Raw genomic sequence first — 19,785 nt, 5'->3', positions numbered from 1 at the left:
CCAATGCCTATGACTTATGAGAACAGGTACAACCGAATTTCAAGGTCCATTTGCCATATTTATTTTTCTCCCCCAGCATAGTTTTGTAAGTGCATATTTAGGCATAAAGGTAGCTCACTCCAGCACAGCTATCCTATTTGGAAAGAGGCTTGTGAAATCATTATAAAAACATCCACACATCTTTCCCCAGTATAATTTCTGCAGCACAATAAAACACTGAATTGCATATATTTAAGGCAGGAATTTAATCAAGACCAGGATTAGCAGGACCAATGGAGTTACTCACCATCAGCAATGGACAGAATATGCCTGGCTACCCACTGACCTTATAGAAATGGTACCCATAGTTTATACATGCATCAATGTCCATGCATGCTAAAAGTAGTAAAATTCTAACTTTTTGAGGCATTCTGTTAAAAGACAAAGTGGAAGTCTTCACCAAACCATCTGCTTTAGCAACCACTTACACACCACTGCAGTCCTTGCACATCTCTTCAGACATCTGCAACTGCAAGACTCCAGTCCACAAGGGAGAATTACACACACACACACACTTCACAAAGAACAGCTTTTGGCTCCTGCTGTACCTTTCTCTTGTAAATCATTTACATTTGCAGGAAAATCATGCAATTCCTAGACATCAGGTGGATGAAAACTATCTCAGTCTCTGTTTTTCATCATGGGAGCTCTACATGCATTCTCTGTGACAGTAAAGCTTGCTAGAGAGATTCCTGCCTCCCAATCAGCATCCAAACACATTCCCAGCTCTTGATTACTCTTGATTATGCCAGCTCAGCTGCCTCTGGTTAATGTTGTAAAAAGCTATAAAATGTGTGGATTTAAAAAGAGTGAAGTTTTCTTTTAGTCCAGAACATTTTATAAGCAAACCAAAATCCAAAGGCACCCCTGGAACCTTCAAGTTACTACAGCAAGGTTCAGTAGAGGATCAGTCTCAGTTTCTGTTGCAAAAGTTGAATTTTAGAAGTTAAACAGATGATCCAACATGTTTTCTTCCTGCATCCCACACTCGATCTCATGTGCAGTGTTGCATTTTCCAGACGGGTTTTCCCTCAGCAAAGTAGTATTTTTAGCTCTTAAATGTCTCCTTTCAGATAACATTTGCAGACAGACTGCTTTGATCTTAATGCATATCAAAAGAGTCTAAATTACAAATTCCTAAATAAACTGCTTACATTTGACTATGCTCTCTTTAAATTTTAATCAGGGTAGAACACAAAAGGGACAATGTTTCAGCTCCTAACATCCCAGTTGGGTAGAATGCTCCACATACAGCTCATGTCTCCTTTATCAGTCTATTGCCAGCTGCTGAACTCTGATATATTATTTGATTCTTGATGGTACTTATTTCCATGCCTTTTGCTGTATTTTTGACTAACAGGCTAAGTGATTCCAAAAACTAAAGAACATAAGATGCAAAAAGCCCACTTTCAACCATGTTGAAGCGTTAAAACCCAAAGTGAGTTTCAAGACACAAGTTATTTAATACACAGTAGGAGGCACTTTCAGTTCAAGCCTTGCATCCTATAAATCAAACATTTTCAAGTACAGCTGCTAACCAAAAAGCCAAGTAAGGTAGAAAGAAAATTTCAGAATTCTGATTATTGATATCATTAAATCCAGTATATTTCTAAGCTTTAAAGTATACATGGACACTGTGTTTTAAGATGTTTCTGTAGGTTATGAATCTATTTCAACAAACTATTACTCAAAAACTTAGTGCTCTTTCTAGTTAATGCAGTAAGAACACATACATGGAAGACAGGGTTATGCAAGATTATTGATTGAAAAGAATGTGATTATTGAATTCTTCTGGGCCATAAAGGTCTATGGATAAATCTCAAAAACTTTAGGAATGCATAAAGATATATGTAATTGGTTTAGAGGAACGAGACTTTAAGATTCTTTTATATAAATTACAGCTGTTATTTCTCTCAGCTCTTTTACAAACAGGCCATTTAGGAACACCCATGTAAATGGGTACATAACAGGTAATCGGCATGTAAAACTTATTTCAGGTTAAAAACTGCACTTTAGATAGGCATCTCTTTCCAGCTCTAACAGTGCATCCCTAAATCCCAGCTCAGAAAGATTTCAGAACCCTGACCTCACTATTGTGTCAATTCGCAGAACAGCAGGAGGCAGCAATGACAACACAACATCAGTGTGTTGTTCAACAGAGAAATAGTCCTGAAAGATAGTTACCTTAAAAATGCAAATTCTGGTCCAGGCCAAATATGTTTAAGAACACTGAAGTTTTACAGAGGCTCCAACATCTTGTTTAGGGATTTAGAAAAAACAGAGTGTAGAGCCCCACGTGAATTACAGAAACAAAACACATTTAGGTCCCTCTGGCTGACCTTGGTAACATCAGTAGGTATCACAGTGAGCAGGAATGTTGAGGTTTGTGCTATTCTCCACTTTCTCCCTACCACCAAAAGCACAAATGCACTTCAACCGTAAACACTGTTTATAGCAATTACTTAAATTCTACCAGAGCATGCATTAGTATTTTAAAAAGCATCTGTGTGATGCAGTGACTGATAAGGCATTTTAGAAAAATGTTTTAAAATGTTCTCTTTTGCTTCACCTGTAATAGACTAAAATTAATAGCAACAGAAAATTACTTTTTAAAGCAACTATCAATTGGGATGAGAAGTAGGACACAAGAGGGCAGCATGAAAGATTGGAATAAATGACAGACAAGAGATAAGACATGATAATTTTGCATTATTTTTGATTTAACCAAATAGAAGAAACTCAAAGTACTTGTTAGCACCACTGAAAAGCCATGTGATGCAAAGGCATACCAGCCCACAATTTTCCAGAAATTCTGCAAGAAATTAGAGGATTAATGATACAGAGCCAAGGTAAAACCATAGGTGCTTGAGGGATAGGAAGGAATCTCCTCAAAATGCAGCTAGGCCTTCAATTAAAGGGCACTGAATGGGTAATATTTTACAAATGTCTACTTTACCAATTTACAAGGAATTTATTGTTTTCTTTTGCCAGTTTTCAACACTGTTTCTATCTCTCTCTGCCTATCAAAATTGTGTTGCCAGCCCCACACAAAAGTAGAGGATTTTTGCATTGAACTAGCTACTTCTTGTAAGGATATTAATCATGCAACAGAGGAAAAGATAAAGAAACAAGAAATACCATCAAGTACATACTTTACAGAAAATACATTGCAATCAGATTTCAGGCAGCTATTGAAAAACAAAACTAGGTAGATACAGTTCTGGGCTTAAAGTCTTAAGATGGTAGGAAGTACCTATATTCAGGAATTAATTTGGATGGGGTTACACTACCAAACTACAAAAGAGGTGACATCGGAGTTACAGGGCAGATGTTAACTGATCTCAGCACATGGACAACCTTTTAGTCTCCTACTACAGGATCCCTGAATCTTTTCAGCCATATGCATTCAAATCTGCACAGATAGCTGTAAGCAGAAATGCTTTATTTCCCCAACATGCTACAAGACCTCCACATAAAACTCAACAAAAACTTGAGGTCATTGAAAAGTCCAGCCACAGAAGCAACATTTACCAGACTGCTCAGGCATTCAATTTTCTCAGCCTTTTTGGCACTTTGAAAATGAATGTACACTGAAAGATGTGACAGCCTACATGAAATTTAGGAGGCTGTGCAACATTGTCCTGAAACTGTACTGTTAATCTGTCATAATCTGTATTGGCTGTGGGCCTATCCATACTGCTGTAGAACCCAAGGTGAGAAAAATAAGAAATTGTCACATTTTTTGTTAGCTGTCTACTGATTTTCATTTGAAAAAGTACCTAACAATGCTTCTCTGTTTGACTTACATCACTGAGTTTTCATGTGCAGGCATAAGGATGCTGAACAGCTTAAAGAAAGAAAGGAAACTTGGAGGGGGAAAAAATAATCTTTCATTGCCAACTGTGCACCTGCAGCTGGGAAAGCCATCCACATCCTGGGGTGCACCAAGGGGAAGTGTGGCCAGCAGCTCAAGGGAGGGGATTCTGCCCCTCTATTTGTTCTCCTAACACCCCAGCTGGAATGTGGGGGAGAACAAGGTCCTGCATAGCATCTCTCCTTGTTGGCTCCTCTATCACATCAAAAATTAAGAGGTATGTATGAGTGCACATAGTTACCAAGAATATCCAGTGCAACATGCATGGAGAAAGGACTACCAATCAAACCCAAATAACTATTTCTTCTTTTAAATTGCACAGTTTTAAACAAAGCTTTGAACTTACTGTTTATTAGACAAGAAAGTATTTCTCACCTGGAAACTAAATAGGAATACTCACCCTGCTGCAACTGCAGGAGGGATGACCAGTATGAGTTTAAGTTGTGCTTCATGCAGAGCTTCAGAAAGGTGAGTGAGCAAATGAATCAACTCCCTGAAATATAAATATACTATTAGAGGGAAAGACAGGAAAACTTCTGCTGTATATTGACAAGAACAAGTAACAGTAGTAATAAATGAAAAGAGATGCAGCTGGCAAGAGAGAAAAACACAATTTGTTGCAAGTGATCATAGCAGAAAAACAACAATTAGGAAAAATGATTAGGTTTATCCTCTTTAAGAACTACGAACACTGCACTGCTTGAGACTGTCTTAGTTTTATGGGAACTGGTGATCACCCGGGGATTCTAAGTTTTCTTAATTTTATTGTAATCTAACTATGCACTGTTAGCATGTAAAACAAGCCAGCATATCTTATCAGAGCAGGTCACCTCTTGAGGTCATTTTTGGTGAAAATAAATAGATCAATAGAAGAACCAAACACTGTTCTGAAGAAGCAGCTTTTGATGAGATTAAAGTTGTCACTGTGTTGCTACACACAAGAATTTGTGAAGATGCTTTCACAGCAAAACATGTACTCCTCAAGGGATATTTCCTTGAACACTGAGACCCGTGTTTAGAAACATTTCTTCTGCTGTTTTTAGTCCTGTATTAATAATTCTTTTGTTTCTCCATACTTCACTGTGTACCTACAAAATACATGTTTGACAATGTCATATCTGGAAATAGCATCTTCTGTCTGCATCATTCAAATAAAGACTTCCAAAAAAGCTGATTTTCATATCCATGTTCTTAGTATTTCAATAGGAAAATAAACTTAAAAATTCTTATGCTTTTTTATGCTAAACTGCTTTTAGCACTCCTGACTGGAAGGGTGATGTTAATAGAAAACTCTTCAATCAGAACAACAGCAAGCAGAAACAAAGCTTAATGTCATCTTAACAGGAATCCAATATTCCCTTAAATTTGCACTACAAATACGGTGCTTCTGAGTGCCTTTCTTAAGTCATTTGATTTTTCAGAACAAAGTTAACTTTCCTATTTTTCAGCTGGTCAGGAGGATTCACAAATAGTCAGATGATAGTAATACAGAACTCTAAGTCTGTTTAGGACTACACTTAAAACAGAATCAAATGGAAAGCAACTTCAACATCCATTCCAGGACGCTAAAAGTGCTTAAGCAGGAAAGGCAGAATAGACAAAAGCCATCACCCAAGGTGTTTGCTCCACTTAAATCATGATTAGACCTGAACTCTCAGAAACAACATCTTGGTACTGTCATGCCTTTCAAGGCAGTATAATCCCTGCCCTGCCAATATATTTTCCTGGAGCTATTGATTTTCCTATATAATTATCCATCACAGTGATTATGCTTGTTTTCACAATGTAGACACTATCCAAAGGTAACCAAGTATTTCCAATTTCCCTGAAATGGTTTGATGCCTGATGAAAACTTCCTAGGGCCTACAAAAGCTACTACTCTCCAAATCCTGGCAAACAAACAAAGCACATTTTATCACCTTCCCAATACCAGCAATATGTTGTGCTTACAATTTGAGAGCTGGCTGTGCTGAACAGCCCTTAACAATGAACTATCACACTGCCACCTATATTTCTCTGGGGGAAGACATGGGATTACAGAAATCAGCTTTTGGTCTGTCTGCAGCATGTACTTCTACCATTCTTGCTCTGGGAAACCAACAGCTCTCCCTCCTGTTACTTTACCACATTCATTCCGCATCTGGAGTATGCCACTATTCAGACAAAACAATTATATAAGAATCCTTTTCCATAGGAATACATTAAAAAATCACAACACTAAGCTAAACAGACGTTTATTGACACAAACATACTCATCACAACTCCCACATAACATAATCTTATACAAAACTATAATCAGTATTAAAACTAGGTAAGCAAGCTTTCCCACTGATTTGTGTCTTGTGCCTTTTTAACTAATTATTCCCAAAACTGCAATATAACTCAACCTTTATTAGATGTCAGAGATGCTATACGTAAGATAAATTTGACCAAAGAATCAATTCCTCTCACCTTGAGATTATTCTACAGTGTTCATCAGCAGGGATCTCTTTTCTTTGTCTGGCTGCCTTTGTTAGTTGTAGGAGCTTTGAGATGCAGAACATTGCAAAACATTTGCTGACTTTAACTATTACGAATATGAGGGGATAAAAAGAAGGGTAGGATAGGACCAAAGAATCTAGCATAGGTACAGAACAAGACAACATCTTTTTCATTTAGAAACAAGGTTGACACCCTCACTCCATTCTGCAGAGGCAAAAACTGATCCACAAAGGCAGTGACATAACCACAAAAACAGTGACTGCACAAAAAAGTCATATTTTGAAACATGCAAATGTAAAACCATAACCTACAACTGTAAACACAGGACAGAGATTTGTGGTCTGAAAAAGGGGTGGAAATGCAGTTTGGATTGTTGGTGCACTGGGCACTCTAAAAACAGGCTACATCTGAACAGCCACTTCCTACACTCCCCCCCACAAAATTCAATCACTATTGATCTGGCTAAAAAATAATTACCTTCAACTTGAAGGAGGTCAAGAAGATAAAGGACAGCTGGACAATTGCAGATTTTTGCTCAAGAAACCCAGATTAGTATCTATTCACTAACCTGTCAAGTCAGGGTTTGGAGTCCTGAAAACCTTCTGGCAAATCAGGCAGGATTAATGGCTAAAGACTTAATTTAGGCTCACTTCCATGTGCTGGCCAAGACAGATGAAGTAAATCAAATGTGCACTCCTCCCTCTCCTCCAAAGAACAATAGAATGTTCATTTATTGTGCTATAAATTAAAACCTTACTGTGTCCCAACAGTGCTTTCCAGTGTTTTAAATGCAATATTCTTCAATGTTACCATTGGCAATTTTGAAAGAAAAGCTAGTGACATTTTAAACATTATAATGAGGTACAAGAAAGTAAGAATAGAATCAATCTTTCTAAAAAAGCTTCATTAAATATTTACCAGACACTTCACTACAGTCAAGTTCAACTTCAGAGTAGCTACTGAAATATTGGCAGCTATAAGATTCTATCTTGAGCTAAGTAAGGTCTACTTCATTCATACTGTTTCAAGCCTTCTCTTATCACTACTATTTGATAGGTCAATTTTCCAAGCATTTATGATTTTGAAGTACCTTGCCCCTTTAAAGTATGCAGACCTCCAAGTTTTCATCACCCAGAGTTTGTGGCAAGCTTATTTTTCCAAAAATCACTTTTTCCAGCATTGCTGGTCTACTGCATTTTGGATACCTCGTAGAAGAGTTTACTTCAGTGCACTAGAGTGCGATGTCAATGCATTTGAAAGGCCTTGCAGAAGATATGAAAGGTTTTGATACCCTTCCCTTCAGTTACACTATCCTTCAAACCTCTGCAGTTTTCCATCTTCAGTCCCCTTTCTGCACAAATTTGGAGTCACTGCTTCCTAAAATTTATGCCTTGTCAAGAAAATTGGACAAAATAAAGCTGTCTACTTGAAGAAGAAATTGCCCTTTTCTGCCATTTCACTGCCTAGTTAATACCAAGAAACGGGAGTGAATTATGGCAAATCTTTGATTAATAGATTAATTTTTCAGGGACTAACATGAAGGATACAACTACCAGAAGAGTTTTTCCTCCTATACTCCTACCAACATTAATAAGATGCCTGAAGGTCATCTTCTGCATAGAGTGACAAAAAAATCACGTTTTTCAGATTGATTCTGTGTGATGGCCATCTGTCAAGTAATGCTGGACTGATCAGAATATTGTGTGCCTTTTTATGTACCCTGTGAGAGTATTATGAGTATATTATGCCTTTTTCAGAACATATCTTGGTCTCTGGAGAAAAATAAACCCACCCAGTAAACCCACAATTGAGATTAGTAAGTGAGGCATGGTCTTGCCTAGCTGTTAACTAAATAAGCAGGAGAAGCTTTGCTGGCTCAGGTCTCTCAATATTTCTTCCATGTACATTTCTAAACTTTAATGCCATGAGATGAATAACTTGGAATATTTTATTGTGAAAAAAGGCAAAAAAGTTTTTAGGAAAAAAGAAATCAGTTATTTAAGAAGTAGGTTTAAGCTGTAAGAAGCAGTAAAACAGTTCAGAATTGAGGTATCATCTGCATAGGACATCTCAGCTCATTTAGATTTCTATTAGGAGACTACTTTCCTGTGTCAGGGTAAAAGGTGGGCAGCTGAACTCTTTTTTACCATACAGTAATTGCTAGAATGAAAGGAAGCAGCATTAGTTAGATGCAGTTTTTCATCTCCAGCTAAATCTGATGCCACTGTGATTTGTATATAATAGTTCTATTCCCAGAAAACACAGGGAAGAAGCAAGTTCCAGTGCAACAGAGGGTACTTCAAAGTATCTGCATTAGACATCTGCAAGAGCCTGAAATGGTCAGTATAAAGTCCCCAAAAGAGGTCCACGCACATGTATCATAGCAATTCAGGTTCCTCAGATGGAACAGGTGTTATTTCTAAAATTAAGAACCTAAACAGAAGACCCCAATGCCATTTTATACATGTGAAAACATACAAAATATGCATACAGCATTGCTGTGTAAGACTTGAGGCACCAAGGCTTCTAAATGAACAACCAGAGAAGAGGCTGCTCAGGATATCTAACATAAAAGCAGGTAGATATATTCAGGAACATAATTCTCTTATAAAAATTGATAATTTTGATAAAGCAACATTTAATGATATCCAAAATAAAGCAGCACAAAGGATTTATATAATGTAATACTTTAGTCTGCTAAGCATTACAGAGGAATTCTATAACCCCAAACCAGAATGATTGAAAAATTTTTTGCTCTTGAAAAAACCCAAACTAGTCTGAGTTAGTTCTGCTTAAGACACTAAACAGAAGGTAATTAGTAAGCCTGAAACCACAGATTTTCATGTTTTAGTGGACGCCAGCAACATAACTTCTTAGCAATATTTCACCTCATCTGTGATGCCAGCTAGAATAAACAGGAAACTGAAAACTCTTCTTAGATAACTCCTTGGGCCTCAAAGGAAAATTTTCACTAATTTCTAAAGTTAACTTGAGTACCCCAAAAAAGAAAGGTTTTCTAGAAACATGCAAACGGCTGAAAGAAAAGCATCTAAATGTACCTAATTTTAAAAATGATCAGTGATCACAGGTTCTAAAAGAGGCTGGTCAAAGGATGTACGTGTTACTTCAGAGCTAGTACAGTTACTGGCATGAAGATTCTTACATAATTTAATAATCACAAAGCTTTTAGGCAATTTTTAAGCCCCAACATCAGGGGAAAGCATGTGTTACAGAAACGCCCATCCAATATTCACGTTCAGCTACTGAAAAGAGGTACCTCATGGGGACACTTGCTCGTCTGAAGTTGACTGAGAAGAGACCTTCAGCTGTAATTAATCCAGCTTTCTGATACATGAAGTAGTTTTAAAATCATAGCCCAGTTTATTGGTGAGTTAGGACACTAATCTGCAGGCTTTCAGATTGTTTTGCAGACTCACCTGCTCCTGGGTGCACTCTGCTAGGAAGTATCACTGCACATTGTCTTTAGAGAGTGGATGCTGACTTTGTAGCTGAAACATCGTATCAAGCACAAGCGTTCGGTAAGTAAATCCTTCTGTTGTCATTTTAAGCTGGATAAAGAAACCTGTGCTGTATCAAGTGTTCCTGCACCACTAAGGCAGTGCATTGGATGGGTCAGAGATCTTTTCCATAACACAGTTAAAAACATTACAGGAAAAATTTCCATAGCTTTTCCCTCAACACAGATATATGAAATATATAGAATAATTGAGTGCCATTTATTAATTTAATAGCTAGATACGCACTTCATTTAGTTTTTGAAAAATGAACCATAATGATTCTCAGTGAAATATTTTCTCTGGATAGACACCACTGCTCTAATATTGCATAAAGCAAGCTGGCAGCTGCAGTGTATACCCATACATTTTTATGCATCTGTGTTGACTTTCAATAACCTGTTGCTATTTGCTTATGTGAGATTATTCCTTGTATGTCAGGAAAAAAAGGGATTTTTTTTTTATTTTAATTTTAAACTAAAACATGTTCACATTTAATAAAACGAATAAACCGTATCAGCTAGGCAGGTCTCCTCGTATTGTCAGACTGCTCTGAAAGTTGTTTGAAGGTAAAATATCTGTTCCCAGGAGCATCATTATGATATTTTGTCCCTTTAACTAGAAGCAGGTTAAGTAACTTCCAGGCATTTGACCTTGAAGGATCTGAACTAGGAAAGCCTACACTGCACCTAACAGTTACGACAGATGATTTATTTGAAGCATACACAAATACCGTCCTACAAACAAAGGATGAGGGTTCATCTCTGTGCTGACATCCTCTGCGAACTAATCCCCACCTTTCCTAGGTTAAGAACTTGCTTTACTACCGGTGTTTGCCACTTCCGAAAGACACAAGCTGAAGGAGGATCAGGTGTGACTCACGTTACAATATTGCCACGGTGTGGGCTAAAGGAGGCATTGCACTGCTCCAACTCCAGCGACAAGCAAAGCAAAAGACCACCCATGTTTACCCAGAAAAAACTCTTGCTCCGCTACTCAAAATGAAATGAACTGATCCCGAAGTAACAGCAGTCAAAGTGCAATAAAAAAATAGGCTTGCCAATGTAATAAATTCACTTAATTTTGCCCCTTAAGATCTGTTCTAACATTTGTTCCCTGCAAATAACATTATTAGGGAAAACTCTTAGGATACTGGATAGCCAAGCCACCGAGCTTCAAAGCAAGTGATAGGAAAACACAACCTCAAAATGAAGACACTGGTCCCACAACTTAGAGGCACCATGAGACAAAATTTCCATGCAATGATGCGACCCTCCTACATTCACAAAACAGCTTTACACACTGAGCCCAACTTCAGCTTTCTGTCTCAATTGGCATCATTCAGAATGCTGCCATCCCAACCATAAACATCCTAACCATTTTTAGGGACATGGCAATAAAAGGAGGAAAAACCGACCAATGAGTTTCCAATGAAGCACTTAAATCAGATCAGGTTTGAAATGGAGGAAAAACCTGCAGTTCCTAACTTCTGTTTCCCTGTATGCTTTCGTGACAAACAATCTCACATCTAAATTAGGATAATCCTAAAGTGTTCTTCACAGTGGCCACATATGATTACGTGTTACCTACTCAGAGGAAAGGATCCAGTTACCATTATATGGTGTGAGAAGGCTTTCCTTTTCAGAAATTATGGAAAATACTTCCCACTCCCTTCCATCAACAACACACAGTGAATGGAAGTAGTGTTTCACCTAAATAACATTCAGGTAACTGAAGGCTACGGCAACTAAACAGCAGTATCTCCTCTAGTACTCACAGTTTTTACGACACCAATTTTTCATTTCGAAATGTCCAGCACACAGTTAGATAAACTGTGCCATGGAAAGGAACCTGGGGGTCCTGGACTATGGGAAGTTAGATCTGAGCCAAGCTGGATCTGAGCCAGCAGTGCCCTGGCAGCCAGGAGGGCCAACCCTGTCCTGGGGGGCATCAGGCCCAGCATCACCAGCCAGGCAAGGGAGGGGATTGTCCCACTCTGCTCTGAGCTGAGGCAGCCTCACCTCCAGTTCTGGGGGCAGTTTTGGGTGCCAGAATATAAAAATGACATAAAGCTATTAGACAGTGTCCATAGGAGGGCCATGAGGATGGGGAAGGGCCTTGAGGGGAAGCTGTATAAGGAGCAGCTGAGGTCACTTTGTCTGTTCAGCCTGGAGGAGACTGAGGGGAGACCTCACTGCAGTTACAATTTCCTCAGGAGGGGACGAGGAGGGGCAGACATTGATCTCTTCTCTCTGATAAAATATGCATCAGGGGAGGTTCAGGTTGGATATTAGAAAAAGGTTTTCCACCCAGAGAGTGCTTGGGCACTTGAACAGGCTCCCCAGGGAAGTGGTTACAGTACCAGCCTGACAGAATTCAGGAAGCCTTTGGACAACACACTTGGACACACGGCTTGACTCTTGGGGATGGTGCTGTGCAGAGATAGGAGCTGCACTCAATGATTCTTGTGGGTCCTTTCCAACTCAGCTTATTCTGTGATTCTGTGAAACTGTTTTAAACCAACATTGCTCCTGGCAGAGAGCAGTATTTTTACCATGCCACAAATAAACTCACCCTGGAGCTAACAGAAAAGTATGCTTTGCTCATGTGTTCCATTTACAATACAGCACTTTCATGCCAGTGTATTTAAAATTATGTTCAGTGAGTCCTACAATGACAGTTACACAGTCTGTTTTATGTCTGTGTTAACTAATAGGAAAACTATTGATTTTACTAAAATACAGTAAGTACAATAAATAAAATGACCACTACCACCTGACTGGCAGTTACTAATTGCTTCAGTCACCTTCTTGGCTACCTTATTAAGACACCGCATTAGGTTCAGAGCTCAGGATACAGATAAGCTCTTAGGAACAACCTGGCAAATTAGGAACAACCTAATTATAAGCAAGAGCATCTAGTTGAAGGATTACTCATTGCAGGGCAACTGATGGAGCCCTTTACAAAGCTAAGAAGATTCTGCAGTTTCAATTTTTTGTTCCCAAGTGTTAACTTTACAGGGAAAAGGTAAGACTGCTAATAGTACACTCATTTTGAGAAGTAACTAATATATGCCACCAGACAGAACATTTGCCCTAACCAGAATAACCTGAATGAACCATTTTCTGAAAGGTGAAAGCCTTCCATAATAAACTCTGCATTCTGTGCAGCTTTCCTTGAAGCTGTTTTCCCCCAGACATTGTAGGCAAGAGAGATCTGTAAGAAACACTGCACTTTACAGAAATGGATGCCTGGATTTCCTGAGAAACTAACACAAAATCTTCAGATTCCTGCACCAAATCATTAATTTCACCACCTTATTCTGAATTTTCCTCAGAAAATGTAGCAGAAGTTGGGTGTTTGCCTCAGGTCTTCAAAGTCTCACACTGTTGCCAGCTTCACCCAGTAACCCAAACCAAACAATGTTATGATAAAGGCGAGTGCCAAGATGGGAGTGAGTATGCAACTGATGCACCCTTTACATCCTCGTAAAAGTTACATCATGCAAAACTCAAGTATGAAAGACTAACATGGCCTGCTAAACCCACTGTGAAGATTATTTTGTAGTCTTTGATCTCATGTAGAGTGAGGTAAATCCTTCTACTTACAACATTGTAAGACAAGCAGAACAACCTTTAGTTGTCCTAGAATGAAATGTATTTATTTATAAAAACATATTCAAATCAACATGGAGAAATTAAAAGGATGTTTTAAAGGAGCTGATTTTAGGAATTGCATCCTAGAGATTTATACTCACGTTTGCTTTTGATTTCCCAGCTGACTCCAAACTTCAATTACAAAACCATCAAAATTTTCATTCTAAATAAAAAGAATTGTCATCAACACACAGTTAATGACCATGTAGCTATTTTTCTTGTACTATTACAGATTGAACATGCTTTGTATTCTTACACCAGATTCATCTTTAACACAGCATTTCTTGGAGAAGTCCAAGAGAAACAAATAATTTAACAAACACAAACATGCAAAAGTTGAAAATCTCTATTAGTTATCCATGATATCTACTCTTACAGAATAAACCAATATTGTATTAGGAAAATTCAGACACTAATGAAAGGTGGTTGTTAAACAAATCATTTGACACACTTCTACTTGTGTATCAGGAAAAAACTCATTATCTCTTGAGTCTAAAGACATAAATGCTAATTTAGCATAGACATGATTCCAAATATCTCCCACAATTAGTCTCCCTTTTGATAATTTATTCTTAGCATGATCAAGGATACTGTTGTACTTTAGCTGATCTCCTTAAGAGGTCAGATGTTACTGAGGAGATAAAATTGATGTATCGGTTACAAATTTTAAGAAATTACTCAGTTTAACTCTACATCCAACTTCCTCTAGAGCACTTTAGATTTCTTTATGTCATGTAGCAAGTGAGAACTCCTATTCTGACAATAAACAGGCTGCCACAAATCAACAACCAATGCCGAATATCTTTTGGGTGCAACTTGTCTAGTCCCACACATGGGATAGCTCTAAAGCCACTAGGAAAGGGGTTGGTCAGAAATCTTAGAAAAATTCCTCTTCTCCTGTCCCTAGTTTCTGAACATTTTGAGAAAACTGGTTGATCACACCTGAGCAAAACTGTTCAGTAAAACATATCCAGTGAATGATTCTTGGTATTAAAATTGGCTCCTTAGCTTTACCACACAGACCCTGAATGTATTCCTGTGCAGAAAACAATACTCATTGCACCCATGACACTTTTTCTGCCTACCAGAAAATACCACTAAGCAGTTTAGCCACAGCTCAATAATTATACTTTTAATAGAAATATAAGAGAAATTTAAAGCAGGCAAAAATCATGAGTGCAGCTGCCAATGACAACAAGGTTACGTTGATCAGACTGATGTAGTCTCACATTAGACTCGTAGTCACCCATACTTAAGTGTTGCTACATTTCATATTTATAGGAACTGGACACACTATTAAGAATCCTGCCTCATTATTCTTTTGATCCAATTCTATTTTGTAGAATGCAAAATCATGAGAAATGAGAAAACATATATTACAAAAGCAATCAAGTATCATCTCACACTATTTTATAAGCATCATAAATAGTTTTTTTACCTTGGCTAGCAGAACCATGTTCTTGGAAAGTTCCTCTATCTCATCTTCACTACCAAAAACACTCTCAAAGTCTTGGTAAGTCCAGCCATCAAACAAAATTCGAGGCACTATAAGGCAAAGTAGTCAATCAGTAGTGAAAATTAAGAATTTATTATCTACACGGGAATGTTTCTGCAGTAACAGAATACAGCAGATACAAGCAGAGATGCCAGTAAATATCATATCCCATAACTGAGATAATTGCTTTTTCACTCTGACCAACTTCAGCAGCATAGATAAACTGACACCGTTGAACATTCTTCTTCATTTTAAGTTTAGTTAATGATCAGCACTGACACAAGTTTTAAGAGAAAATACCTTCATTTGATTGAACGTTCTTAATTGAACTACCACTTAGGGCCTCAAGTAGAGTACTAAACTAGCAATTACACAAGATACCAATCTTTAAGTTGTGCATCTCTTCTACCACAGTAATGAAGTACAAAAGTTCACCTCAAATTCTAATTTACTCCATACATAGCCCAATATCACTTCACTCCTCCACTCAACTCAAGGCCCTAAGACAAATTTTTACCTTTGGAAAGCATTTGAGCCTGTGTAATTTATTTTTCCAAAAACACAAAACATTAAAAACATAGATAGGGAAAAATTACTGTTGGAAGAGTCAACAATCATGCCCAAAGGAAAAGGCAATGGATTTTATGGAGCTGTGTCTAAGCCCCTTCTAACTACCATGGTTGTAAAAGAGTGCTTTAGAAAAGTATAGAGTGATTTCAAAAGCTTTATCCTCTGGCAGCTGAAGTATGTTAAAATATCTGACTGAGAATTCAATTTATCTAATACATTTCAAATTTCATACTCCCTTCTGAATCAAGAAGCATTTCACAGTTCCATATAATTCTTGCTATAAACAAATAAAAGAAGTCTAGCACAGCAGAATCTCTACAGCAGTATTTGCAATTTTCCCTAAAGACACACTGTAGCACATCCCATGAGTTCCCAGCTTCAAGGGGAGAAGAAACAAACAGGACTTTTCTACTATTATGCAGGAAAGTCTGACTGACTCAGATGTGGATTTATTTTTTTTTTTCTTTTTAACTACACAGAACCCCAAGCAACAAGTTTGAAGACTTCTTTCCCCAGGGAGGTACACAGTGTTATATACTAGTATCCCTACAGGGAGGGCACTGTAACCCAGGATTTATTCAGAGACAAGAAGCTAAGGCAAAATATAAAGGCATCAAGAAGGTCAACATTTAGTTACCTAACTATCTACAGTTAACTGCTTTAATTTTTCTTCTCAGACATCTTCTCCATACAGCTGTGCTAAGGTAATCTTCCCTCCTGCCATACTGACCTGGAAGAAAGCCTTCCTTTCTCTCCCAGCAGCTAAAGAAGATAAAAAGCAAGCAAAAAATCATAATAAACCAGAGGCTCACCTATTTTGATGTTTTTGGAGGTTTTTCTCACATCTTTCATCCAGCCTGTCAAACAGTATCAAGTAAGACAGCTGATAAAGTATAAATGATGCTGACAATGGCAACGTATTTTCAAGCATTCTTCAAATGACGTACCATAGTTTCATTATACATATCTTCCTGCCACAGACTAGCAGTTCATAATTCACCCAGACAGAACATCCCGTGATGCACAGAATCTGAAGCCATGAACCTGCACCACAGCATTCACTACAGCCTTAAAATACTCCTCACCCAGCCCCTTCCTGCTTAGTTCTGCCTCATCATGGAAACTACCCTACTCCCTACTTAGAACAACACTTCTGCAGCCACCAGGCATCACCTGGGAGGAATGTTTTACTTTTTCAGATGGTACTTCAAAGTGTCCCATCCACTCTTTTTGGCAGTCATTGCACTAGGATGAATTTTTTAGTAGGCACTAACATGGTTAGAATTATAGCTATTTCAAAAGAAATTTCACATTCAATTAACTTCAAAACCATGAAGTAGTACATACTAGCTGAAATTTAAATTTGCTGCCACTTTCTTCACAATGAAGGGAAAAAATTCTCTTCAAATTAAATTTATCTTCCCTTTCTAAAACAAATTTGCCTAAAGGTTTTTGCTAAGAAATAAAACAAAACCCACAACAGGCAAATAGCTGCACAATGCAACACCAAGACTGTACAGGATCTTTGCCCTTTCCTCTTTTAAGAGGAGCTTTGTGGATAGCATGGTGGAAAAGCCAACCTTGCTACTTACATTTTTTGACAAATAAACTATGTACACATGTGGAAGCAGATGAAGACAGAAAGACGTTCACTCTGAAGAAAACCCCAAAATATGGAGTGGATGAAGGTACTTCACCATGAGGCAGAGCCAGCAAAACCCACCTAATATGCCAAACCTACCTAGTCACAACAATACTGCAATTGATATTCAAAGAAAAAGAAAATAACACCTTGATCAGCATCATGGAGCCCAGTGAACTGGAACCTTTCCTTCCCTCTCCTTTTCACTTGTAACCAAACTGGTGAGATTAGCGTAAATTTGTTCCCAAAAATTTTAGCAATGTCATAGCCATGGTTGTTCCACTTGAAAAACAAAGGAGAGAAAAAACATGAGAGACTCAGAAGCAAAATATGCAGTTCACTTCACTTTTGAGCAATATAAACTCTTTAACAGAAGTATAATCATCTCCTAGATCCTTCTTCATTCATTTGAGGAAACTTTATATCTTTATGGGATATTGCTTTAATTTAAATAAGAAAGTACTCTGGAAGCTCTAACAGCTACATTAAAGGCAATCTTCAAATTGTGCTAATTCAACTGAACTAAGCAAGTTGCTTGTAGATTCCCACACAGTTTTGAATCTACAGACTCTGAATTTATGTTCAAGAGAACTTGAGAAAGGTGAAAATTTATAGGGCACCTATTTGTCTTTTGAGCAGTATAAGACAAAAACAAGTGAAAACTATCCTCTGAAAAAAAAAGGATGAAATATTTATCATTCAAGAAAGAATGCTTTGAAGGAGACAGAATAGCAAAAGACATCAGTTTGACAGCAGCATACAATTGTTACTTCACTGCAACTTCACCTGACTCACCACTGACAGGAAAATACTCTCATCCCTGTTAAAACCAGTGTTAAGGAAGCCTCCCTGTCTGACCATCTGCAAACCACTCTTGGCAGTCACGCTCCCACCACTCCAAACGTTTACTGCTGAGGGCAATTCCAGTGACTCCAGGGGTGTCCCTCTTGGCTCCCTGCACACCCCATGCTCAGACAGGGTTTCCTTACTGGCTCAGCCCTGGGTTTCCCATGGCACAGTCCCAGATGTCTGGATCCTTACAGTAATTTATTTGTGGTGCAGTAAAACAGAAATAGCTCCAACTAGTCTGCTGGGGACGGACCCCCAACAAAGGAATGCCCAGGTTTTGTGCCCTCCATGCCTGGGATAGTCTGGAGTCTTTCTGTTGAACCCTTGGCTCCTGCTGTGTCCAAGTGTCCGGTTCCCTGGCCGGTGCCACAGGTCCCTGTGCTCTTTGCTGTCTGGAGGGTCAGCACCAGGTCACAGCTCCCACCCAGGCACAACCTGCAGCTCCCACACCAGCTGCACACCCAGTACCTGCTCTAAGTGTATTCCTCAATGCCAGGGAGAAGAAAAATAATAAAACCTAAACAGCCTCCAAGAGACAGATGGGAGAACAAGGGCTTGAGACCACCTGAACCCCAAATCAAGTCTCAAATACTTGTCTGGCTATTTGACTGTATTTAACCAGCAGCCCCCATTACTATAAAAATATTTTTATAGCAGGGATGCAAAGTTGCAGTTCAGCATAGTCTGCTGCATATTCATTCAAAGCACAAATTTTATTAAATGTATCAACTTACAGGAGTAATATATCCCAGAACATCTCCCGAGAAATGTCGTTCCTTCATCTTCTTGGAGCAATAACTTTTATGTTCCAGTATAATATCCTTTGCTTTTGGATCCACAACCACCAATCCCCGGTCCTGAACATTTTTATCAGAATGCACCTTCTGTGGAGAGAAGACAGTTATCAGAAGCAGTTATATGAAACGGCCACTTTCAGTGGCAACAGACTTTAAAAACAACAGCAAAACAAATCACTTCATTAAACTCTGAGCACTCCTTTTAAATGATGCAGAGTACTTTGATTTAGAACTGAAACACACAAGTCCTCAGAAATGACTGGTCATCATCGGTAAACTTAGTTTATTTGGAAAGTAAAAAGCATATTAAAAAAACCCCAAATCCAAGATATTATAAGAGCAAAGAACATAATTTATGACAGATGATGGTGTTCTGTTTTGTAATCAATGCTTTCTGTCATGTTACTCAGAAGTTCTTAACCAAGAATTTGAAGACAAATTTTAAACTGGATATATTTTAATCTGAGAATGCTGCATTGTGGTTACTGAAGGTCAAGACTTTAAACGCTCTTCTTTAGGGAAGGTGCTTCAACTGACCTAGCAGATAAAAACAGAATGAGAAGATCTAGTAAGACATGCATGGTGGGTATGTAGAAGCCATCTATTGATTCATTGTAAGGAATGTAGGGATTTGACCTGACTTAACACCTTATATTACCCTCACTATCTGCAGATGAGATTTGCTTCCTGGTAGATGTTGAGCAAGTAATACAAACATTGACAGATGTATATGCATAATGACAGGAAACAACAACATGCTCAGCAAGTGAAGAGACACTTCAGCATGCTGGCTCTGTGTGGGACTATGAATCATTTCTGCCTGCAAAAGAATTATTGCTTAGAACGCTCTTCAAACTCTTTCATCAG

The 19,785-nt window shown here is 38.2% G+C and overlaps 1 protein-coding gene across 6 annotated transcripts in view; it reads right to left on the bottom strand.

Annotated features, from left to right (window-relative positions):
* CHID1 (chitinase domain containing 1) overlaps nucleotides 1-19,785 on the bottom strand; it is a 100,660-nt gene that overhangs the window by 77,271 nt on the left and 3,604 nt on the right. For all 6 annotated transcript variants that reach the window (XM_015631961.1, XM_015631958.1, XM_015631963.3 and 3 more), the window contains 6 exons: nucleotides 18,856-19,005; nucleotides 17,422-17,554; nucleotides 16,443-16,487; nucleotides 15,004-15,110; nucleotides 13,667-13,728; nucleotides 4,314-4,406 (listed from right to left, as the gene is read on the bottom strand). In XM_015631961.1, the coding sequence (XP_015487447.1) occupies nucleotides 4,314-4,406; nucleotides 13,667-13,728; nucleotides 15,004-15,110; nucleotides 16,443-16,487; nucleotides 17,422-17,554; nucleotides 18,856-19,005 (590 nt within the window). The remainder of the gene's footprint in view (nucleotides 1-4,313; nucleotides 4,407-13,666; nucleotides 13,729-15,003; nucleotides 15,111-16,442; nucleotides 16,488-17,421; nucleotides 17,555-18,855; nucleotides 19,006-19,785) is intronic.

The sequence above is a fragment of the Parus major genome, chromosome 5 (assembly GCF_001522545.3).
Source record: "Parus major isolate Abel chromosome 5, Parus_major1.1, whole genome shotgun sequence".
NCBI lineage: Eukaryota > Metazoa > Chordata > Aves > Passeriformes > Paridae > Parus > Parus major.
This window is presented reverse-complemented; position numbering and strand designations above follow the sequence as displayed.